General features: G+C 55.1%; 2 protein-coding genes across 3 annotated transcripts; one reads left to right on the top strand and one right to left on the bottom strand.

Annotated features, from left to right (window-relative positions):
• Nucleotides 1-8,897: 8,897 nt before the first annotated feature.
• Nucleotides 8,898-18,738, top strand: LOC110579375 (phospholipid transfer protein). The gene is made up of 16 exons (XM_021688992.2): nucleotides 8,898-9,034; nucleotides 9,668-9,778; nucleotides 9,860-9,959; nucleotides 10,590-10,718; nucleotides 11,180-11,335; nucleotides 12,299-12,362; nucleotides 12,431-12,494; nucleotides 13,169-13,260; nucleotides 14,661-14,837; nucleotides 14,928-14,987; nucleotides 16,193-16,357; nucleotides 16,452-16,519; nucleotides 17,508-17,550; nucleotides 17,656-17,719; nucleotides 17,805-17,881; nucleotides 18,322-18,738. The coding sequence occupies exons 2-16, from the start codon at nucleotides 9,679-9,681 to the stop codon at nucleotides 18,451-18,453; spliced, it is 1,491 nt and encodes a 496-aa protein (XP_021544667.1). The 5' UTR covers nucleotides 8,898-9,034; nucleotides 9,668-9,678; the 3' UTR covers nucleotides 18,454-18,738.
• CTSA (cathepsin A) lies at nucleotides 18,584-24,526 on the bottom strand. 2 transcript variants are annotated; one of them, XM_021688991.1, is made up of 15 exons: nucleotides 24,454-24,526; nucleotides 24,072-24,262; nucleotides 23,817-23,928; nucleotides 23,490-23,540; nucleotides 23,313-23,399; nucleotides 22,926-23,081; nucleotides 22,533-22,624; nucleotides 22,138-22,222; nucleotides 21,462-21,553; nucleotides 21,300-21,378; nucleotides 21,084-21,223; nucleotides 20,343-20,418; nucleotides 19,579-19,668; nucleotides 19,301-19,405; nucleotides 18,584-19,030 (listed from the first exon to the last, which is right to left on the bottom strand). In XM_021688991.1, exons 1-15 carry the CDS (start codon nucleotides 24,505-24,507, stop codon nucleotides 18,947-18,949), a joined length of 1,494 nt encoding a protein of 497 aa, XP_021544666.1. In that variant the 5' UTR covers nucleotides 24,508-24,526; the 3' UTR covers nucleotides 18,584-18,946. The 2 variants fall into 2 exon arrangements, with proteins under 2 accessions (XP_021544666.1, XP_044774503.1); XM_044918568.1 differs by lacking the exon at nucleotides 23,490-23,540.
• Between the last annotated feature and the right edge of the window lie 29 nt (nucleotides 24,527-24,555).

Raw genomic sequence — 24,555 nt, 5'->3', positions numbered from 1 at the left:
AGGCAGTTTCTGAGGCCAGTGGGCCTGGCCCCAGGGAAGCTGCGGAAGAAAGTCTTCCACCCCAAACTGTGGCTTCCACTGGGAGTGGCTCTCTGACCATTCTGGGGCCAGATGAGAGAAGCCATTTAGGCCAAGAATAGATGAGGGGAGTGGGGCGTTTCCTCTGGTCTTCCTGGTCCTGTAAGTGTCTGATGTGGTGTCATACTCCCCTCCATTTCTTCCTTGGGCTGGGCACGGTATGTGGTGGGGCCTGCCCCAGAACCTTGAGAACCAGAGAGAAATAAGACAGACTCTTTGTCCTCAGGCTGCTCACAGAGGAGGCAGACATATCAATAAACCCTTTGCTCCAGGGAGCTAAGAATTCTGCTGGGCTGACGGGGGTGGGGGGGGTGGTGGGCTGCAAAAGAGAAGGCTTCAGAAGAGATGGCAATGAGCTGACTCTTGCTGGAAGGGTAGGACTTTCCAGGTGGGCAAGGATACAGCCTGTGCGAAGGCCTGGAGGGGTGGAAAGGGGTGGCGTGGTGGGGGAACTCGTCAGGCAATGGGGAAGGTGCAGGTCGAGCCAGGGTCCTGGACCCCAAATTCAGTCCCTGTTCTGGGTGAGCACCCAGCATCTCCAGGTGGTGTCTGGGTCATCTCAGGATGGGGTCAGGGGGCACCTTCACCCTCCCCACCCATCCTTCTGATGCCCATTCTTACTACTTTGGGCAGAGTGGCCACGAACCAGGATGTTTATACTCCTATGAGCTGAGTCTGCAGAATGAAACCCCAGACTTCCCCAAAAAAGAAGCCAGGGTGACAGCTGGCAGCTTTGCAAATATCTGAGATCAGAGGGAGACTTGACCTAAAGAGGGGGAAGAGGGAGGACACCAACTGAGCCTGGGTCCCAGCTGAGGGGTTCCTAGGACGCTCGGCTTCTAACCCAGAGATCTCACCCTGGCGGGAAAAACCTGGGGTATAATTTATATATGCCGTGAGATTCACCTCTTTCAAATGTACAATTTGATGACTTTGAGTAAATGTACACAGCTGTGCAGCCATAACAACTCAGTGTTAGAACACTTACATCACCCCAGAAAAGAGTTCTTGTCGCTGTTTGCCGTCACCCCCTCTTCCCACACCCCAGACCCAGGTCACCATGACTCTGCTTTCTATCTGTAAAGAGTTGCCTTTTCTGGACCTTTCACATAAATGGAATCATACAGAATGCAGTCTTTGCCTCGGTCCCTTCACTTTGCATCATATTTTTGAGATTCAGCCATGTCCCGGCACTGATCAGTAGTTCATTCTTTTCTCCTGCTGAATAATCCTCCACCGCACACATACACCACGTTCTGTTTATCTGTTTACCAGCTGCTGGGCATTTGGGTTGTTTCCACTTTTTGGCTGTTGGGAATGGTGTTGCCACGAACATCCGTGTGCAAGTGTTTGTGTGAACATTGGTTTTCCCAGTTGTGGCGTGGACACCCAGAAGTGGAATCGCTGTGTATGTAGTAAGTGTGTGTTTAGCTTTATAAGAAACTGACAAAGCACTGCGCTCTGTTACATCCCCAGCAGCAGCCTGTGAAGGTTCTCATTTCTCCACCTCCTTGTCAATGCTTGTTACTATCAGCCTTTTTCATTATATCCTGTTGAGGAACTTTTTAAAAAACACCCACTGATGCCTGGCCTTCAGCCCAAACCAATTAAATCAGAGTTTTGCGGGGTGCCTGACCGGCTCAGTCTATAGAATGTGTGACTCTGGATCTCAGGGTCATGACTTTAGCCCCACGTTGGGCATGGAGCCTACTTAAAAAAAAAAAAAAATCAGAGGGGCACCTGGGTGGCTCAGTCAGTTAAGCGTCTGACTTTTTTTTTTTTTTAAGATTTTATTTATTTATTTGACAGAGACAGAGATAGCGAGAGCAGGAACACAAGCAGCGGGAGTGGGAGAGGAAGAAGCAGGCCTCCCCTCGAGGAGGGAGCCTGATGTGGGACTTGATCCCAGGACCCTGGGATCATGACCTGAGCCGAAGGCAGACGCCTAACGACTGAGCCACCCAGGCGCCCAAGCGTCCGACTCTTGATCTCAGCTCAGGTCTTGATCTCAGGGTCATGGGTTCAAGCCCCGTGTTGGGCAACACACTGGGTGTGGAGCCTACTTAAAAAAAAAAAAAATCAGAGTCTCGGGTTTGGGGCCATAGGTATTCAAATCATAACAAAACAAAGCAAAACCTTCCCTACTTTAAAAGCTACTAATGTGCAGGAGGGCTGAAAAACAGTGATCTAACTTTAGGCCTAAAGTTCTGGCCTATGGGGCACTGAGAGGGACCTCAGGCTGGCCAGCAGGCTCTCCCACACCAGGAAAACATAGGCGCTTGGGGGTGGGAGGCAAGGTGCCTCCCAAGAAGGCACATGAAGTCCCAGGGCAGCCCAGCCGGTTGGAAGGTGAGGTAAAAGGGCCTGGGAGTGGCTTGGGTTAGGGAGTCCTGATTTCTGCACAGCCAGCTGAGATCCTGAGGGAGCACCCCCCGTGACTTTAGGGATTGTTCAGGCCTCTGAAAAGATTAGCAAAGTATGGCATTCCTGGCTGCAGACCAGCTCCAGATAACCTCAGAAAGATGTAGGGAGAGGGGTGGTGCCAGCAGGAAGCATAAGGAGCTTAGAGGCTCAAGGGGGGGAGGGGGGGTTAGGCCGGTGCTGCTCAGTCCATGATAAAATCTCCTCCTTTTGAAGGGTCTGTAGATGGTAATAACGACCCACTCTCTATGTATTGGACCCTGTGCTGGGCCCTGCAGACACAGCCATGAGTATCAGGCTCCTGCCACCATGGGGTTTAGAGTCTGCTGGAAGAAACGGCCAAAAAAGAATGAAACAGAACAACAGGAGGTGATGGGGAGGGGTCCTCCCAGGGCAGGTGACACTTGAGGAGACACTCAAGTGAATGAAGGAAGCTAACCACTCAAAGTCTGTCTGCAAAGGTGCATCCAGTGGAAGGAAGGGTCAATGGCAAGCTTGAGACGGAGTGAGTTGGTATCCAGGCAGTGGCAGAAGATAGAGAGGAAGGTAGGCAGGAGCTAGGAGGCCCGGAGTCCTTCCGGGCTCATGGCCAGAGTCCAGGTCTTATTTTGTGTGTGATGGGGAGTGAATGGGGTTTTGAATAGCGTAATAAAATACTACCATTTCTACTTTTTCAACATCCCTGTGGTTGGTGCAGGAAGGCTAGATCTTCAGCAGCAATAGTGATGAGGCAGACGAGACTAGTTGTCCAGGTAAAAGAAGAAAATGGCCCAGACTAGTGTTGGTGCAAATGGAGAGGTGTGCATAGAGCGGGGGGAGCACCTTTTGGAGTTCGGAACACCAGGATCTGCTGACATGAGCTTTCAGGAAGTAAGAGACTCAAAGGATTACTCCCCTGCTTCTGGGTGAGCTTGCAGCATCTGGGTGAACATGGGACCGTGACCTGAGATGAGAAGCCTGGGAGAGCCCCAGAATTTGGTACCAGAGTGGGGACAGTGCTGAAATACGGCACTAGCTGGATGGCAACGGGGAGGGAGGCCAGAGGGCTGTGATGTCCTCATGACTCCCGGCTGTATGTATGTTGAGCTCTAGAGACTGTGGCACCAGAGCATCTTGGGAAAAGTCAGGACGCTGGAATGTGTTGGGTGTTTCTTGCAACCTTTGGAAAGGCCTGCAAAGAGACAAGCATAGGCTGAAGATGGTGACCAGTCCTCATCATCAGAAGGAAAAGTCACTACTGCTTGCCGACCCCTCCCTTCAGTTACTTGGACATTTCTATTTCTGGCTTAAGAACTCCAAACATCTAGGCAGCACTGTTCAGATCTCCCACCCCTTCCTCAACGCAGTGGGTGGCTGGGAAGCCCATGCTGAGTGCTAATGAAAGCAGGGACAGGAGGGTTAGAGAACCATTAAGAAAGAGGCCCCATGAGTCAGAGTCAGCTAGAGGCTGCAAGAGGCATGGAAGCTGGGAGGGAGGGTGAACATGAACAAGAGGAGAGAAGTCAGAGGATGAGTAAGCTGCTCGAGGCCAAGTTGCTGGAGAGGTACCAGGGACAGGGGTGCACAGGACCTGGGAGCTGGGGAGCAACACCCCATGAGAAACGTTGGAGTGCTTGACTTTGAAACCTGGACGAAGGTTGGAGGCCAGGTGGCCGGCTCCATCCACAGAAAAAAGAACTGGTCTTCAAGGAGAAAATGGGAAAGAAAAGGAAAAACCAAAAGGCCAAGTGTCCAAGCTTTAGAAGCCACAGAAAGGCAGTCAGCAGCTCTGTCCTGGCTGAACTCAGAAAGCCCCAGTCCTGTGTTTCTCTTATCTCCATTTGGTAAATGTCTGGCTCCCACCATGCACAGTCATTCTGCTCGTTTGGGGAGATGTAATCAGAGTCTCCTGGTCGAACATCTGCCCCCTACACGTACCTCTTCCCTCATTCCAACCCTGCCCCCTGTCGCACATTCCCAGGCACACCCACAGACCAACACAGGCCTGTCCATACGCTGCAGGGAGAGGGAGGGGGTTCACTTCCTGCGGGGTAGCTTGGATGCGCTTGGGGGGTGGGGGCGGGGGCGGGGGCGGGAGAATGGTCAGGAGGGGAGATGGGCTGACGCAGCTTCTCCAAGCCATGCAAGGATCCAAAGAAAACACAGCTGGTGATGGGGGGGTGGGGGGAAGTCAGGCTACACATGTTGACATCTTGGGCAGAAATCCAACTTGGTGTCCTGTGGTGAGTGGAGCCTGTGTTTACTTACTTGGACCAGTTACTTCCTGCCGCTGTACCTCAGTCTGCCAGTCTGCAAAACAGGGGCAATGACAGCTATCTCAAAGAATTGCTGTGAGGATTAAACGGGGTCATTTAAAAAGAGACGCAAGTGAGTGGAGTGGTTAAGAGCAAGGGCTCTGGAGCCAGGCTGACTTGAGCTAGTTCCTTAACCTCTCCGGGTCTCTATTTCCTCATCTGTAAAATGGAATGATGATACCTGTCTTACAGGATGTTATGAGTTTTAAGTGAGTTAATATCTGGAAAGCACTTTTTGTATGTTAAACAACTAGTTAATACCAATGACCAGAGACATTTATTGAGCCCTTTAGTGTACCAAGTACTAGGTTCAGCACTTTATATACTTTTTTTTAAAGATTTTTTTTTTTTTAATTTGAGAGAGAGAGAGCAGAGCCAGGGAGGGGCAGAGGGACAAGCAAACCTCTCGACCCAGTGGGGAGCCTGATGAGGGGCTTGATCCCAGGACCCTGAGATCATGACCTGAGCCGAAGTCAGATGCTTAACCGATGCCCCATTTACTTTATTTAAAAAAGATTTATTTATTTATTTTACAGAGAGAGTGAGTTGGGGGAGGGGCAGAGGGAGAAAGAGAGAATCCTTCCCACTGAGCAAGGAGCCAGATGTAGGGCTCGATCCCAGGACCCCGAGATCATGACCTGAGCTGAAATCACGAGTCAGCTGCCTAACCGACTGAGCCACCCAGGTGCCCCAGCACTTTATATACTTTATTTAAAATCTCACCACCACCCGGAGAGGTTATCAGGTACTAGATCATCCCCAACTTACAGATGTGGAAACTGAGGCTCTTAAAGAGACTTAATTTTTAATTTACTCTAGAACAGGGGTTTGCAAACTACAGCCCATGGGCCGAATCCAGCGAGGGGTCTGTTCATGTAAGTCTAGTTTATAGCTGCAATGGCAGAGTTTGAACAGCTGTGACAGAGACCACAGAGCCAGCAAAGCCTAAAATATGTACTATCTTATCTGACCTTTTACAGGAACAGCTTTCTGACCTCTGCTCTAGAAAATGACAGAAGCAGGATTTGAACCAGGTCTGTCTGATTCCAAAGCGCTTAATTAATGCTTTGCTCTCCTCGTGGTTTAACAATATCGCTGTGCTGGGTGCACAGTAGAGGCTAGAAAAGCATTTCTTTCTTGTCCCTTTGAGTGCTGGGAAGTCCCTCCTTCCCTCTTCAAAGACAGGAGTGAAAGTGGAAAGGGATTTGGGCCTTCTGATCTCTTCATCCCTCAAGTCAAGTGTTGAGGAATCGGGGAGGTTGCCAAAGACCTTCCTGGGCTGCCCATCTGCCAATATCACTGAAGTGTGTGCGTTGGGGGCACAAGCTTTTGGGAGAAAGGGGAAACCCGTGTGATGGAGGGGGTCGGGCTGACAGGGCAAGTCCCTGGATTCAAGGCCAGTGAGTACATGTTGTCCCCCAGCCCAGGGCTGTGTTTAGAGTCAGTTGGGCTGAGACAAACGAGGCGCAAGAGTTGCTAAAGAATCCAGGGCGCATAGGTATCACCTGCCCCCCAAACACATCTGAGGGCTCCAAACCAGTTTAGTGACTCGGCAAATAGGCAGGACCTCCTCAGTGCAGGCACTGTTCTAGGTACTGGGAATAAGTGGGGAACCAGATCCCAGCTCTCACGGAGACAGACCATGTCTCCATTAACCAATAGTTTGGCAAACCAATATTAAATAGTCACAAGGTCTTTTATAAAGCAAATAAACCAGGCTGATGGGATTGAGAGTAACTGCTAGGTAGGCAGGGAAGTCTTCTCTGAGGAAGTGCCATTGAAGCCGAGACCAGCATGATGAGGAGCTAGCTGTGGGAAGATCAGGTGGAAAAGCATTCCAAGCCGAGGGAACAGCAAGGGCAAAAGCCAGTGTAGCCAGAGCAAAGGAGGGTGACAGAGGGTGGGTGACAAGACAGGGGTGCACGTGAGTGCCTGGAAGTCAGGGCACGGAGGCAGGATTTTATTCTGAGTGTCATCGAAAGCCACTAGATGCTGGCAAAGGATGCTGATGACTGTAGCTGACGTTTTTTGAGCCCTTACTACGTGCCAGGTGCTCATCAAGTCCTTTAAATGCATTAACGCTTTTAATCCTCACGAGCAATCCAGATGTGGAAACAGGCCCAGAGAGGTTAGACCACTGGCCCAAGATCACGTAGCTACATTTAAAGCTCACTGGGGCTGCTGTGGGGACAGTGACATGCAGGAGACAAGAATCTCCCACAGGAGATCCCAGTGATACAAAGACTGAGCTTGCATTTCAGTAAGAAAGTGAGAAGAGGGGGCGCCTGGGGGGCTCAGTCATTAAGCGTCTGCCTTCTGCTCAGGTCATGATCCCAGGGTCCTGGGATCGAGCCCCGCATCAGGCTCCCTGCTCCACTCCCTCTCCCACTCCCCCTGCTTGTGTTCCCTCTCTCGCTCTCTCTCTGTCAAATAAATAAATAAAATATTAAAAAAAAAAAAAGAAAGAAAGTGAGAGGAGTGGCGCCTGGGGGGCTCAGTCGGTTAAGCATCTGCCTTCGGCTCAGGTCATGATCCCAGCGTCCTGGGATGGAGCCCCATGAGCCCCACATTGGGCTCCCTGCTCAGCTGGGAGCCTACTTCTCCCTCCCCCTCTGCCTGCCGCTCCCCCTGCTTGTGCTCTCTCTCTCTCTCTGTCAGATAAATAAATAATATCTTAAAAAAAAAAGGAAAGTGAGAAGAAAGAAAACTAACATCTGCCAGGTTTTCTGCTTGAGCCAGGCTCCAGGAAGAATGAAGGCTACTAGAGTTCAAAGCACGAAGGCACTTCCTCCTCTGGATATCCTTAGCTTTCTTCCTTCCTCTTCTACACCCTTTCTGTCTCATGTGCTTGTGGTGTGTGCCCCTAATCTTAATAGCCAGCATTTATTTGGCACTGATGGTGTGCCACATACTGTGTTCAGCACATGCACTAGGCACTTTTAATTTATTCTTGCAACAACAACCTATTGTTTCTGTTTTAGGAAGAGGAAACTAAGTAAGGGGTCCAAGAATTGGACAAATTCCTAGAATGTGAATCCTGGTCTGTCAGACTCAAGAATCTAAGCACTAATTACTGGGCTATAAACACCGTCTCCCACCCTTGCACAGTTCATGGGTTTTCCAGTAGTAGCTGCATAGTGGTCTTTCCCTCTGGTTTCCTGCTAGGGTGGGTCTATGTTAGTGCCAACCTCATAGATTAAGAAGATTAAATAAGTTAGTCTAGATCTAGGATGACTAACCATCCTGGTTTGCCTGGGACTGAGGGGGTTCCCTGGAAGGAAGATGTTCAGTTTCAAAGCTAGGAAGGTCCTGGGCAAATCAGGACCTGTTGGTATTCCTACCCGGATGAGTGCTTGGTGCTACATACATGTTCAGTGGACACTCACCTTTATCGCTTTTCCTTTCCTCTTTCCTCCATCGGACAACAAAAAAGGTAGCAAGCACCTACTCTGCAGGTGCCAGGAGCTGGGAACACCCTGCAGGCAGTAGATGGGAGATACTGTGCCGAGAACCTAGCTCCAAAGGTACACACACACACACAAAATGCACAGTCCCTGGGAAACACCCATCCTCCCTCTGGGGTGATTCCAGCAGCCTGTGCCCTGCCCACCTGGGCAGGCGGCACTTGCTTGGACCCCAGTGGGAGAAGTCTCTGGGCCTGTTATGTCCCTAGGTAGTGACATAGAGACATTTGGGGGGGTTCCCCTGGTGAAGCCTGGCAAGGAGAAGTCTTGCTGATTGTGGGTGGAAAGGAAGGAAGATAATGTGTCTTGGGCATTGATTTTGCGGGTGGTCCCAAGTATCCCACACATTTCGCTGGATGAGGAAACTGAGGCGCGGTGCCCCAAGTGAAGTGACTTGCTCAGGGTCATAGAGGAAGACATGGACATTTGGAATTTGAACCGAGGTCCCAGAGAAGCAACGACTGTTGGGATTGGGCGGGCCAACTCCTGCACTTCCCTCCCTCCTTCCCGGCTTGGGTCCCCCACTTGTCTTGACAGCAGCCGGCCCTGTCACGGGGCTCCGTACAGCCCTCTTCACCCTCCCGCCAGCGGTCCGCCCCGTCCCCTCCCAACCCCCGAGGGAGGAGGGGAGAGCGGGAGCCAGGAGGGGGGGGGGAGTCGGAGAGGCCCGGCATTATAAAGGCGGCTGGACCAGCACAGCCCGCCAGACCCCGCCGCCCGGATCCCCTGCGCAGCCCGCCGCCCCACGTGACCGCACCGACCCCCAGCTCCGCCGCAGTGAGTTGGGGGGCGTCCCCATCCACCCTCAGGCCCTCGCTGAGCCGCGTGGTCTACTGAACCCGGGGTGGGGAAGAGATCCCATTAAGGAGGGCGCTGATTTGAGGGGGGGGGATACCAGGCCAAATCCCGATGGCAGGGATTTAGGACCCAGCAGAGCCGGGAGACCCGGGAGCACGAGGTCCGGCCGGCAGCTCCCTGTACGCCCCCCCCCCCCGCCCCGGCGCGGGGCCTGGGAGACCGCAAGCCACCCCCCAGGAATGCGCGTGCAGCCGTTTCCACGGTAACAGGCAAGCCGCGCCCGCCCTCTGCTAAAGGAAAGGGGAGGTGGTGGGGGCGGGGGGCGTTGGTCCCCGAGGGGTCAAACTCTTCACGCGGCGGGTGCACGGGGGGACCGAGAATGTCCCCTCCCCTTCCCCCGTGCCCCAAATCCTCTGGGAGCTAGAGCGCGAGTCGCGTCGCCTCTCTGAGCCTCAGTTTCCGCATCTGCCAAATGGAGGCAATATAATTGGTTCCAAGTTCTCCGAAGAGCTCTTTCGAGGGTAACGATCCGGCCAGTCCCTCTTCTGGGTGGACAACCGGGGAGTGGGTTTTAGCGGCCCTGATTACTCCAGCGACCCCACCCCACCCCAGGCCCGCTCGCCATGGCCCTCTTTGGGGCCCTCCTCCTAGCGCTTCTGGCAGGCGCTCATGCGGAGCTCCCCGGCTGTAAGACCCGCGTCACCTCCCAGGCGCTGGAGCTGGGTAAGGCGCGGGGCCGGGTGAGGGCCGATGAGGGAGGGGTCGCTCCAGCTGCAGGACCTAAGGGTCTCGCTGCTACCTCAGTGAAGCAGGAGGGCTTGCGCTTTCTGGAACAAGAGCTGGAGACCATCACCATTCCGGACCTGCGGGGCCGGGAGGGCCACTTCTACTACAACATCTCGGAGTAAGTAGTGGAACCGGGGGGCGGGGTCTCGGGCTCCCGGGGCGGGGCCTAGGGCCGGGGAAACTGAATAGGGGTAGGGGCGTGGCCACACCGAGGAGGCGGGACTCAAGAAACAGGATGGGGCGGAGAAGATAAAGGCCAAGCCAGCCAACATAGGCAGGACCAAGAACGGCAAGCAGAAGCCTTGGGGGCTAAGGCGTGGCCAAAGGGCACCGGAGACGGGGAGTCACGAAACTTGCCAATGGGTGAGAGTGGGGTCTAGCTCATGGGAGAGGTCCCGGAAACAGGAGACAAGAACCTTTCTTGGGTCGGTGGGGATAGGAGAAATGGGATCTGTAGCTCAGCTGATGGAGACAAAATCAAAGGATTCGGCTAAAAGACCAGGTCCAGGTCAAGCAACCACAGGGTGTGGGAGGGAAGGGAGTGCAAGCAGTAAGGCATCTAAAGAAGGGGTGAAGCTCATCTCTGAGCTGTCCAAGGCCAGGCTGGGCACTTGAGGGAAAGTGGAAGAATTCATTCCACCCAGCTCAGCTTCCCCAGGTCTGGACTGGAAGAGGAGGGAATGAGTTTCCTGTGGCTGGGTGGACTCCCTCTTCGTGGCCCTGAAGCTGACCCGGAGGCTTCCTGCAGGGTGAAGGTCACAGAGCTGCAGCTGACATCCTCTGAGCTCCATTTCCAGCCGGAGCAGGAGCTGGTGCTACAAATCAGCAACGCGTCCTTGGGGCTGCGCTTCCGGAGGCAGCTTCTCTACTGGTTCTTGTGAGGACCTGGCACCCTCAGGGGAGTGCAGGGTGGATCAGGAGGGCTGGGATGCCGTGGGGCTGTGGGCAGTCCTTTAGCCTTCCTGGGTCTCAGTTTCTTCGTCTGTACAGTAGGGACAAGCATACCTACTTCATAAGGGTTGATAGGGTTTGGTAGAAGTGAAGTCTTATTAAGAGGTATGACTTAGGGCGCCTGGGTGGCTCAGTTGGTTAAGCGACTGCCTTCGGCTCAGGTCATGATCCTGGAGTCCCGGGATCGAGTCCCGCATCGGGCTCCCTGCTCAGCGGGGGTCTGCTTCCCCCTCTGCCCTCTTCCCTCTCGTGCTGTCTCTCATTCTCTCTCTCTCTCAAATAAATAAATAAAATTAAAAAAAAAAAAAAGGTATGACTTATGGGGTGCGTGGCAAAGACGTGGTTAAGCTCCAAGCTGGACATTGACTGCCCCCCACCCCCTTGCAGCTATGATGGGGGCTATATCAATGCCTCTGCCGAGGGTGTGTCCATCCGCACTGCTCTGCAGCTCTCCCGGGATGCCACTGGCCGTATCAAGGTGTCCAACGTCTCCTGCCAGGCCTCGGTCTCCAGAATGCACGCGGCCTTCGGGGGAACCTTCAAGTAAGCCCCCTTTGAGCCTCACTGCCGTTTGCCGGGTGCAATGCAAAGTGCACAGGCTTGGGAGCCGGGCCAACTGGGTCCAACGCTCAGCAACTCTCATTTCCCTGCTCTGTGACCTTGGGCAAGTCACTGAAGCTCTGTGCCTCAATTTCCTCCTTGGTAAGATGAGGATGATAATAGCAACTATTTTATAAGGTGTTGCAAAGACTATTTGTTAATATATGTAAAAATATTTAGAACAGTACCTGGCATATTAGTGGCTAGCTTCCTGGATAAGAGTAATTGTGAGGATCAGTATGCATAGGTGGGCATGAACTGAGTTCTCAATAATTGGTAGCTCTTACTACTACTAATAAAAACAATAGCATAATTTCAGGTTTTGGCCTGAGAAGGGGACTTTGTGATAGCTCTCAAAGAGAGTGGGAGAGAAAAGATGGTGGATTTATCATCTGGTGTTGGTATACTGTCAAGTTTTTATTTACTGAACAAATAAAGTATATGCCAGTCCCTGAGGATTCATAAAGGAACTCAGAGCCTCGTTGAAGGGACAAAACATTTGTCATCGGGGCTTTGAGAGAGGAACTGAGTACTCCAGGGATTCAGAAGAGGGCAATCTGGGAAGGCTGCCTGGAAGAGGAAGCATCTGAGCCCATACAGAGGGAAACACAGGACAGGGACTCTGAGGGTGGAAGGGAGGGCATGAGTAAGCATCTGGAGGTGGGGATGCGTATAGCAGGTTTGAAGAACTGGGGGCAAATTCATTAGGCTGGTGGGGGGGCAGAGGTTAGGAGAGGTCTTGAGAATCAGGCTAGTGAGGGGATTTGGAAAACCTCCATTAAAGAGCCGGTAGTACAGGTCAAAGTTGAGCCACCTCCTCCCCGTCTCTCTGGCCACTGATTTCTCCTGGATCTGGATTGGGGTAGGGCAGAGTCTGGGCTCACATGGTCTCTCCCCTCCTTGCAGGAAGGTATATGAGTTCCTCTCCACATTCATCACCTCGGGGATGCGCTTCCTCCTCAACCAGCAGGTACAGCAGCAGTGTGTGTGGGGGTGCCCTCTCTTTGGAAGGCCCTGACTCTAGACCCCACCTCGCAGATCTGCCCCGTGCTTTACCACGCAGGGATGGTGCTCCTCAATTCCCTCCTGGACACAGTGCCTGGTGAGTTGGCGCTGGCTGGGAGGGGAGCTCCGGGCCATGCCTGGGACTGGAACGGGGCTGAGGAGGAGGCTGGGTATACCTCAGGGTGGGCCCCTGCCATGCCCTGGCTTCAAATATGGCCTCTGCTACGGACTGGCCATGTGACCCTAGGTAAGTACTCCTCTCTGGGCCTTGGTATCTTCGCTTGGCTGGTGATGCCTCCTTGTGGGGGTTGTGAGGATTAACTCAGTGATGACTGTCAAGGTCCTCGATAGGGGCTTGCTGATCACTGGGACCCTGTTTGTATTCATCCTCTGCACTTCACAGGTGCTCAACTAACATGAATTCCCTTTTCCTAAACTGTGACCTCTGTCTGCTGGGGGGTAGAGATCATCAGGCCCCACACAGAGCATGGGGAGGGAGGGAGGGGCCAGGGAGAACAACGAGGGAAGAGACTCCCTTGGCATCTTGTTCAGTGATCTGAGGAAACCCTTGTATTGGCCGATGATGGTGGTAGCAGTCGGCATTAATACTGCTGAGCACTAAGTACTTCCCGCGTAAAACTAATTTGATCCCCACAACAACCCTGTGAGGGAAGATTTATAATCACCGCTTTGTGGGTGAGAAACAGGCCCAGAAAGGTGAGCACCTGGCCCAGCATCACACAGCTGGAGTGACCGAGCTCCTTCCCGCAGTTCGCAGCTCTGTGGATGAGCTGGTTGGCATCGACTACTCCCTCCTGCAGGATCCTGTAGCATCCGACAGCAATCTGGACATGGTCTTCCGGGTGAGCTGCCTGGCTGGTGGGGCGTCTCTGACCTAACCAGACCTCCTCGTCCTGTGTTGCTCGTTTTGTCCCCCGAAGGCACAGCTCCGATGAGGCCACTCCACTGCTGAGCGTGCCTGCCTGCAGAATTACGTTCAACTCCTGGGTCTGGCTTCTGAGCCTGGTTAACCTTGTCTGGCCCCACCTTTCTTTCTTTTTTTTTTTTAAGTTTTTTTTTTTTTAATTTAATTTTATTTGTTTATTCAGGAGAGACAGAGAGAGAGGCAGAGGTAGAAGCAGGCTCCCAAGGAGCAGGGAGCCCGATGCGGGACTCGATCCCAGGACCCTGGGATCATGACCTGAGCCGAAGGCAGACGCTTAACCATCTGAGCCACCCAGGCGCCCTGGCCCCACCTTTCTAACCTCACCCTGTTTCTCAGCACTCATTCTTGCCCAAATATGCCCTCGCTTCCTACCTCAGGGCCTTTGCCCACGCACTGCCCTTCCCCGTCTCTCCTGGAGCAGCTGGATGTACAGCTCTACGCACGTACTCTCTGTCAACGTAAACTGCAGCTTTTATCATTCCTGCTCTGTATCTTTCTTTTTTTTTTTTTTTAAAGATTTTATTTATTTGACAGAGAGAGAGAGAGAGACAGTGAGAGAGGGAACACAAGCAGGGGGAGTGGGAGAAGGAGAAGCAGGCTTCCCGCCGAGCAGGGAGCCCGATGCGGGGCTCGATCCCAGGACCCTGGGATCATGACCTGAGCTGAAGGCAGACGCTTAACGACTGAGCCACCCAGGCGCCCCCCTGCTCTGTATCTTTCAAGGCCCACCATGCCTCCTCCTCCCCAGCCCTTTCCTGGGCGTCCCTTCTCTGGTCTGATGGAAGTGCTCCCTTGCAGAACTCCAGCTGCCCTCCTTTGAATGCCTTTTTCTTTTTTTAATTAATTAATTAATTATTTAAAAGATTTTATTTATTCATTTGAGACACAGAGATCGAGAGAGAGCATGAGCGGGGGGCAGAGACAGAGAGAGAGGGAGAAGCAGGCTCCCTGCTGAGCCAGGAGCCCGACATGGGGCTCAATCCCAGGACCCGGGAATTACGACCTGAGCCGAAGGCAGACGCCTAACCATCTGAGCCAGCCAGGCGACCCTGAATGCCTTTTTAAGAGTTGTGCTAACGAGGGCACCTGGCTGGGTATCGGTGGAGCATGTGACTCTGAATCTTGGGGTCATGAGTTCAAGCCCCATGTTGGGTGGAGAGATTACTTAAATAAATACAACTTAAAAGAAATTGTGCTAATGAGTTCCCCCCGGATAGCAGCTGGGTCCGACCCCCACCATCCCTCATGGTGCCTGGCACCGGGTATGGGAACATCTGGGTGCTGGGCCACAAGCTGACCCTGATCCCCCAACTGCAGGGGGCCTTCTTTCCCCTGGCTGAGGGGAACTGGAGCCTGCCCAACCGGGCGGTAGAGCCCCAACTGCAGGCGGAGGAGCGGATGGTGTACGTGGCCTTCTCGGAGTTCTTCTTTGACTCTGCCATGGAGAGCTACTTCCGGGCGGGGGCCCTGCAGCTGTCACTGGTGGGGGACAAGGTATGCCGGGGCCTGTCTGTGGGATGGGCAAGAGGGGCCCTGTCCGGAACTCCTGATGACCCTGCCTCATCCCCCCCTTCCCCTCTCCAGGTGCCCCACGATCTGGACATGCTGCTGAGGGCCACCTACTTTGGGAGCATCGTCCTGCTGGTGAGTGTTGGCGGGAGGTAGGGATGTGGCCAGGGTGGGTGGCCCTACCGCCTGCACACCAGCGAGGGGACGCGTGAGGTGTGCAGGCAGAAGCCTCCGCGGCCACCATGGAGTAAACAGAAGGCCTGACCTCCTGCCTGTGGCTAAGTCCTCTTATTTGTCAAGGTCGATTCCAAGTCTGTGAAGGGCCCTTGCTACTCCTGCTCTTCTTCATGGAGCTAGGAGGACGGCAGGCTGAGAACCCAAGCTCTCTAAGTGTAGGGACTTTAACAATGACCGATGTATTCTTTTTTTTAAGTTAATTTTTTAAATAATCTCTACGCCCATCGTGGGGCTCGAACTCATGACCCTCAAGATTAAGAGTCGCATGCTCTACCGACTGAGCCAGCCAGGCAACCCTGATGTATTCTTTTTGCTTATTATTTTCCCTTGTTTCATGGGGAGAGGAGTGAAAGGTCAAAATTAAAAAGTATCTCAGTAATCATTAGAGAACTTGCCCTTAATCTCCGCTACACTATACAACCTGCCAGGGCTGTCGTGAAGATTAGCTGAGTCAATTCATGTAAAGAAATTAGAGCAGCCCCCGGTGCGGGTAAGTGCTCAGGAAACACTAGCTGCTGTCCCCACTGCTATCATCCCCATCGTCACCATCAACCTGATGGCCAAGCGTTGATGGGGGCATGGACTCTCTGGCCAAACTGCCCGGCTCTGAATCCCAGGTTCTGCACCTGGATGACCACAGAACCTTGGACAAGTCACTTAACTTCTCTGTGCCTCGGTTTCCCCATCTCAAAGATGAGTACGGTAATTCTGCCTCACATGGTTACGATGAGGTTTAAATGAGCTAACACAGGCGAAGTATTGGTCAGCGCCTACAGGAGAAAGAGCACAGCAGTTCAGAGAAGGGCGATATGGCAGAGGGCGGGGATATTTGATGCAAACACTGTCCCCGAGGAGTCTGGTTGGGGATGGATCCCCCACCACCGAGAACTCAGGACAGCAGGAAAAGGAAACATTCCATCCCTCGTGTCAGCAAAGGCACCGAGGCTGGACACAGTTCTGAAGGGTCTGGGAAGCCACACCAGTCCTCGTATTTGTGTGTCTGGGCTCCCAGCAGGCAAAGCCTGAGCCACCCCATCTCCCCGCCTGGGGCTCATCAGGAAACAGGTCTGGGACTTCCCCTGCCCTCCCTACTCTGTCCCCAGAGCCCAGCAGTGATCGACTCCCCGCTGAAGCTGGAGCTGCGCGTCCTGGCCCCACCTCACTGCACCATCAAGCCCTCGGGTACCACAGTCTCTGTCACTGCCAGTGTCACCATCGCCCTGGTCCCGTCAGACCAGCCCGAGGTCCAGCTATCCAGCATGACCATGGTGCGGGCACCAGAGTAGGGGCTACGGAGGGTCAGGGACAGTGTGCTGTGGACTCTGTGGGTCAGTAACCCTGCCCCAACCCCCTTGCCCGCAGGACGCCCGTTTCAGCGCCAAGATGGCACTCCGGGGGAAGGCGCTGCGCACCCAGCTGGACCTGCGCCGGTAAGCAGCTGGCCAAGATCTCGGGCGAGCGCTTAACCTCGCTGAGCCTCCGTGCCTTCGGGATAATCGCACCTGCCCAACAACTGGGGAGCGAAATCCACTCAGACCTATAGCCACTGGGGGAGCTAAGAAAAAATAGCATCGGGCGCCTGGGTGGCTCAGTTGGTTAAGCGACTGCCTTCGGCTCAGGTCATGATCCTGGAGTCCTGGGATCGAGTCCCACATCGGGCTCCCTGTTCAGCAGGGAGTCTGCTTCTCTCTCTGACCCTCCCCCTTCTCATGCTCTCTCTCTCTCATTCTCTCTCTCTCAAATAAATAAATAAAATCTTAAAAAAAAAAAAAAAAGAAAAAATAGCATCTACCATGCTAGCCACAGGTAGCTAGTGGCTCTTACACGGCAAGGGCAAACATGCAACATTTTGTAAAAGTTCTACTGGACGGCACTGTCCCAGGGGTTAAATGAGATACTGCGGGGTCATGGTTAAGAGCCTAGATTCTAGAGGCAGTTTCTGCCCGTTACCACCTGTGAACCCGCAGGCCAATTACTTCCTCTCTCTAGGCTTCATCTGCCTCATCTAAAAAGTGCAAGTCAATTTCATAGTGCCTCCTTCTTAGGGTTGTCAGGAGGATGAAGTCAAGTTGGCATTTTAAAATATCTTAATATTTGACTTTTGTAACACACTTAGTATCTGGGAGGGAGCGAGCTCTGTAAGGTTGCTTAAATAAACACAAACCATACGTGCAAAGCTACCAACACAAAGCTGGTGTACAGGAAGTGGTCGACAAATTAAAAGTAGCAAACTTGGAGAAAAGGAACTGCAAGAGGAAGAAAGGACTCTCCCAGGGATGCACACCTGGCGAGTGGCAGAACCCCCAGACAGGTGTGGAGGTGGGGGCATCTGCGGCTGAGACTCGGGGGCTTCTGGTGGCCGGAGGAGGGGGAGCGTCCGGGCCTCGTGCCCCCTGGACACTTCTTTCTCTCCTGTAGGTTCCGAATCTACTCGAACCAGTCTGCCTTGGAGTCGCTGGCCGTGAGTTGGGGGGTGGCGGGGGTGCCGAGGCCGGGTCGGGGCCGGGCAGCGAAGGCCAGGCTGCTTCCTACTGGCTGCCCTAATGTCCTGCCTCCTCCCTCCCAGCTGATCCCGCTGCAGGCCCCTCTGAAGACCATGCTGCAGATTGGGGTGATGCCCATGCTCAATGGTAGGGCTGGGGGTCGGGAGGCAGAAGAGGGAAAGGCGAGGGGAGCTGGGTGGACCCAAGCTGAGCCACCTGCTCCCACCCACAGAGCGGATGTGGCGGGGGGTGCAGATCCCACTGCCCGAGGGTATCAACTTTGTGCGCGAGGTGGTGACGAACCATGCGGTGAGTAGGGGGCGGTGATGAAGGAGGGCACAGCCTCCCCGCCTATGCTTCACCACTGACCTAACTCTGCTACCCGACCCCAGCCCCTCCCTTATTGATGGCCCATCCCATTTTAATCTTCCATCATCAGAGTTCTCCAGCCCTCTGCACAGCTGGGCTGTCACCTTGTAAACCTCTTCCCGGATTCCACCCCCAATATCTACTCATCTTGAACGTCTGAGCTAAGAGGTCACCTCCTCTAGGAAGCCCTCCTTGACCTCCACAGACTGTGCTCCTGCAGCCTCTCTTTTACACCCTTCACAGGGAGCTAGAAGAACTTCTTTGCTGTTCCTCCTGTCCCACTAAATTGAGAACCCCTCGAGGCTAAAGACTTTGTCTCTATCTTGAAATTTTGGTCTGTGATGGAATAAACAGACTCCCCTCTCTGCCCCACCGCACAGGGCTTCCTCACCATTGGGGCCGACCTCCACTTTGCCAAAGGGCTGCGAGAGGTGATCGAGAAGAATCGGCCTGCCGACACCAGGGACCCCTGGGCATCCAGTGCCCCACCACCCTCCACGACAGCTGCCTGAGCCCTCAAGCCCACTCTGGCAGGGGCATTCAGGACTCTGACGCCTCTCGTCCCCTCCCCCAGCCCCCGCCCCCCCCACCCCAGCCTATAGTGTCCTGTCTAACCCCCCAGTGCCACAGAGAAGACAGGGCTTTAAGCTGTACCCAATTTAATTCCATAATCAGTCAATCCACCAATTACAGTCCGTCCACCCTCCCCATGGGCTATCCTGAGCTCTGCTGTGTTCTAGTGCACGAAGGGAGGGGGCCAGGCCCCACCCCAGTCAGGAATAAAGTGCTAACTCCCCCAGGCTGTCTATGTGAGGCACTGGGGCCTGGTCTGGGAGGCAGAGGGCTGTGGAGGGGGCAAGGGGGAAGCAGTTCTGGAGGCAGGGACCTGCCCCACAGGGGCATTCTGCATAAAGGAGGACCTCCCTTCTAGCAGGAGGGGCGGGAAAGAGGAGCTGGATCAGGCAGAAGGGGAGCTGTCTCCATCAGTAAGGGGACTGATCTCCATCAGTACGGCTGCTTATTCAGGAAGCGGGAGAACATGGTGAGGGCAGCCTGGGGCTTGTCGGTGGGGACCATGTGCCCAGCGCCCTAGAAGCAAAGCTCTTTGAGATCACCTTCTTGTGTAACCCCTGCCCGTGGGTGCGTCCTCCATCCTACTGGATCCCTCCAACCAGTGACCTTCCTCTTCTCCCAGCCCTGCCCCAAGCACTGCATTTTTCCCACACGCGCCAGAAAACTTGCTCTTACGGGGCCAGTTGGGATCCCGGTAACCCAGTGTAAAGGGAGCTGGAAGGAGGACAGGTGGGTCTTGCCCCATCCCCTCCAGCCAAGCCAGCCCTTGCCAGGCCCAAGCCCTACCTTGATGGTGAGAAAGGCGATGTGGGAGAACTCCTTCACGAAGCCAGCAATCTGCTCCCCACTGTCCCCGTAGTCCACTAACCAAGGCCGGCGCTGGACCTCCATCTGCCCCACCAGGAAAGACTTAGCAGCCTGCTGCCGCCCCATCATCTCTGCTCACGGCTGCCAGAAGACCTCAGGGGCCCGGAACTCCCCCAGGTTTGCCCTGTCTGCCCAGAGCCTAGCTGCCAGGCACAGCCGTCCCATCCCTGCCCAGAGCTAGGATCCTTGCGCCGTACCTTCTGGTTGAGGGAATCCACAAACCACTCATCCCCCATGAAATTGCAGGCCATATCCACATCTCCGTTGTAGAGCAGGATCCGGTATTTCTGGAGCAGGGCAGGGGAGGGATTGGGGGGAGGGGGGGCTGGAATGAGCCCAGGTCCCAGCCCTTCCTGGTTCAAGCCCTACCCCTGCAGGGAATTCAAGGGGCCCAGTGAAATAGCACAAAGCAAGAGACACTATTTTCTGACTGTTTTCTACATGTTCAGTGCTCTACTAAATGCTTCACCTATGAAGGCAGATACTATTATTAACCCTATCTGACAGGCGGGAAAACAAGTCTCAAGATATGAGAAACCTGCCCAGGGTCACACAGCTAGTAAAGGAACTTGCACATAGGCGATCTGACCCTAGAGCTCATGCTCTAACCACTGTGTTGTACAGAATCGGATCCTGACCGGCTGTCAGGGTCTCCTAGATGATCTTGGACAAGGCCCTCTCCCACCCCAGACATCCATTTGCATGTCTGTAACACGTTCTCCTAGCTCTTCTCAACCTAAAGTCTCCTTGGCTGACGCAGACCCCCTAGGCTCCTACAAGAGAACAGCATGGGATGGGGACAAAGCCACATTCAAATCGTGACCCTGCCAGTCACTGGGCTTCGTTTCTTGGAGTTTCAGCTTCCTGTGTCCAGAGTGGCACTTAAAGGGGGCCCCGCCTTATCAGGCTGCTCCAGGGTCCTGAGGCTGCTGGTGGACCCAGCGGTGCTGCCCCCACTCACCTGCGCAGTAAGCAGCTTCAGGTACTGGGACTGCATGCTTTGGTAGAGACGGTGGTACTGTATGTTCACCAGGAAGCTGCGGGAGCATGTGGGCAGGCCCCGGGAAGACGAGGTAAAGAGAGACAAAAAGTCACAGAGCAGACCTCCTCTCCTATCCCCTCCTAGCTCTAAGCTCCAGCCCAGGAGGCAGAGTTGGGATTCAGTCCCCTCCTCACGTCACTTCTCTAGGACTTACTTGGATGAGGGGCTGGAATTCAGAGGTCCTCAACTCGCCCCCATTTAGAAACGTATATAGGAACGTTTAGTCCCTGGTCCACAGCTGGCATTTAGGGCAGAGGGGCCCACAGGTGTGAGAACCACAGCAGGGAACAACCGGAGGGCAGGGGCACTGACCAATGAGAGAACCTGAGTGGCCCCCGCGGTGCCAGGCGTCACCCTGTTACTCACACGGGTCATAGGAGATCCGTGCAACTGGGGACTGCAGTGGAGTGGGGGTGGGGGAGAGGGTCTGGTATACTAAACACCAGGGATGCAAACTGCCATTTTACCAACGGATGCGGCCGTTTAAGAATGAACTGGCGAAACAGCAATTGACTGAATGGTTAAACATCCTGCACAACTCACCGTGGCACCCTGAGTGCCACCCCTGAGAGACCCTGGCCAAGGGATCCCTGGGAACCTGATACCCATGAGCCCTGAGAGCCTGCCACCCCCAGGCCACAGGCGGCCCCAGAGCCTCACTTGCACATGTCCCAGCGGGGCAGCTGCTCGGGGACGTGGAGGGCCTTCCGCACGTAAGGGTTGTTGAGGTACGTGGAGGTGGCCGTGGTGTTGGTGCAGGGCGGGTCCATGCGCAACCTATCCCCAGAACGCAGCAGTGCCTGGGGGCACCGCCCCAAGGTCAGGGTCTTCGCCTCCCTGCCCCACCCCCACCAGAAGAAGCGGGCTCTTGCACACCTGATGCCATATCCGCTTGAGCGGCAGGCGAGTGAAGATGTTGCCCAAGTCATGGAGCACGACAGTGTCCTTCTCGTACCTGCAGGTGAAGTGGGGGATGGGTGCCTCGGCCTCCAGGCGGGGCTGGGCCCAGGGCCCCCCAGGACACACCGCAGGGCCTACCTTAAATGGCCAGGCACACCCCCAGCACAGGGGGCGTAGAGATTGTAAATGTTGAGGCCGGAGCTGCCCACGATGCGGGACACTTCCTGAAGCTGCAATGACACACCGAGCCACCCGTGTCACAGAAGTCCGGCCTCCCCAGAGTCCCACCAATGCGTCCCAAGACCGCTCTGCTACTTCACCTCTTGTCGTCACCCTTCCCCAACTTTATTTTACAGGTAGGGAGACTGAGGCTCAGTGGAAGGAATCTGCCAGCCCAGGGTCCAAACCCTGGTGCCACTACTTCCTAACACTGTGACTTCAGACGAGTGACTAACATTCTTGGCCTCAGTTTCCTCTTCTGGAAAATGTGGACAATACGATCTCCCCTAAAGGAGAATCTTGAAGATTAAATAATCTGTGTTGATCTATGTCAGCCCGATGCCTGGCACATAGTAAGTGCTCGATAAGGGAGAGATCCTTTCCCTCCCAGCGGTTACAGGATTTGCCCAGGAAGTCAGAGGAAGTGGTGATAGGATCACATCCCCAGACATGTCCCAGAAAACACCAAATTGCTGAAGGAGGCAGGACAGGAAAGCCATAGGGGACGGGGTCAGGGAGCGCCCAAGGAGGGGATGTGGTCCTGTTCTCAGGGCTGGGGGTGTCAGGGTGACAGAGGTTGGGGGCAGAACCTCACATTGGTCACGCATTCTGGGTCGGTGTTGTCGTAGAAATTACACTTGTTTTGAGAGCAGCAGTGAGTCTGGAGGGAAGACCAGAGCCTGTAGGAGATGCATGAAAGTGTTCAGGCCCCAGGCGGGCCTCCCACCCTCTCCCTCCAACCTCCTACCACCACCTGCCTCCAGGGGATGAGGAAACGGATCACAGGGGATGGTATGTAGATTCCAAACCTAGCTGCTCTGGGGCCATCCTGCCAGCCCTCCTCAGTCTCTTCCAGCAACCTCAGCCCCCACCTCCTGCTCATAAACCAGGGTAGGGCCCCGCGGGGTATCAATCATGTGCCTGGAAAGCAGACCTGAGATCTCATGACCTGCCCCACCCTGGAGACTGCCCAACTGCCCTCTCCCATACCTGTTCCCCAGAAGGCCGTGGTAGTAAGCAAAATAGACCAGGGAGTTGTCATTCTGCTCATAGGAGGAGAGTCCGTTGCCCACGGCCAGCCCCTGTGAAACACCCAGGGCATTCAGGTCATCTGGAGGCAGAGGAGGAGCCTCCCCTGACTACACCCAGACCTCCAGCAATCTGGAAGCTGAAATCCAAGGTGGTTTGTGGGGAGGCCACTCAAAGAACAGAGCTGGCTGGCTGACAGGTGAGCTTCCTGTTGTGGGAAGCACAAGAGCAGAGGCGGGCCAGGCAGTGGCAAGCACGTTACAAAGGAGACCAGGTTGGACGGGGAAGATGGCCTGTCTGATCTTGCTCACCGACCATAAGCTGCCTCACTTCCCTCCTGCAGTGGCCCTGTACCTGAAGGTTCATGCTGGGGTCCTGCATGACCAACACCGCCAGGGTGGGGATATAGATGCCCGCATAGCTCTCTCCTGTCAAGAAAAGCTCATTGTCCTTGTACTCAGGGAAGAGGCGGAAGAAATCCTTCAGGGCCTCAAAATTGCTCTGAGCGACCTAGGGAAAGCAGGATGGAGGGAATCAAAAGGTTCTCCTATTTGAGCCGGAAAGAACCTCAGACATAATGACACCCACCCACTCTGAGCAAGAAGAAGTGGCTTTGCCAAGACCACACACAGCATGTGACAGAGCCAAAAACAGGCTCCAAGGCCATGTTCTTCTCCCCGGGGGGCGTACCACCCTTAGAGAACCAGGGAGGCTGGAGCACGGGGCGGGCACTGGACTCACCTCGGTGTCGTTGGTTGCATAAGTCTTGTCATCAGAGTAGGAGAAGCCCACTCCAGCTGGGGACTCAAGGTACAACACATTGGCAATCTACATGGCAGGAGGAAAGCAACTGAAGAAGGCTCCCCACCCCATCCAAGTGCCCAGACACCCCCACAGGACCCACAGCTCCAGCTATACCAGGTTCCAAGAATACGGGTTGTACTCCAGGGTGGCACCATCTGGCTGCACCTGAGGAGGAGAGAAATGGCTAAGTGCCAAGGGCCAACTGGGTGGAAGGAAAAGGGCCACCGTGCTGGGCACTCCCCCTTCGGGCAAAACCCCTGAGAAGTACAGAGAGTCAAGCCAATGACACAGACTACGGAACCCAGGCTCAGGAAAAGGGCACACTTGGGAACACCTCCAAGTCCTGTTCTCCCTCCTCCCCAGCCTTTTCCTTTAGGGACGGTCCCCTTCCTCTCCCCTTCCTGGTTGGGGGTGGGGGGGAGACAGTGGCTTCCCACTCACCAGGAAGGGGCCGTGCTCCGTGAGGAAGCCATCTAGGGAGCTGCAGCCGGGCCCTCCGTTGAGCCAAAGCACCAGAGGGCTGCTCTTGGGATCCTTCTGGGACTCCACAAACCTGGGAAGGGAGGCAGAGCAGGGTGGGTGCAGGCGGAGGGGCCCCTCCCAGCGCTCCCTGCTCCCAGGCTCCCCCGGGGGTCTTCAGACCCTCCCCCAGCTCGCGCGCAGTCCCCTCCCCGCCCCGGAGCGAGGGCAGCAGACCAGTAGTGGAGGTGTTTGGAGCCGGAGCCACGGAGGTAGCCGGAGTACTGGCGGAAAGCTGGCTGCTTGGCCAACCCGGGCAGGCACTGGATCTCATCCAGGTCCGGCGCTGCCTGGCCTGGGGGCGCCCAGGGCAGCAGCAGCAGCAGCAGCAGCAGCAGCCAAGGCGGCGACAGCGCGGCCCCGACCATCTGCGGCAGCAAGCGGGACAGCCTGTTTCCGCGCTCCCTCGCTCCTCGGCGCTTCCGCGTGGCCGCCCCGCCGAGAGGCTGGCGGCGCGGCGGCCAGAGGAGTCCCCGGCCGGGCCCGAGCGCTCCCCACCCCCGCCCCACCGCCCCGCCCCGGGCTGCGGGTCCCCTCCAGCCTCCCCGGGCGCCCTCACCTCTGCTCCCCCGCGTCCTCGCGCTCCAGGAGGGGCCCGGCCGCGGGAGGTCATGTGGAGTCGGAGTCACGTGGGTGCCGGCGTCACGTGACCGCCATCCTC

This window comes from Neomonachus schauinslandi, chromosome 10 (assembly GCF_002201575.2).
Source record: "Neomonachus schauinslandi chromosome 10, ASM220157v2, whole genome shotgun sequence".
NCBI classification, from domain to species: domain Eukaryota; kingdom Metazoa; phylum Chordata; class Mammalia; order Carnivora; family Phocidae; genus Neomonachus; species Neomonachus schauinslandi.
The sequence above is the reverse complement of the archived record's forward strand: the minus strand, read 5'-3'. Positions and strand labels throughout refer to the sequence as shown.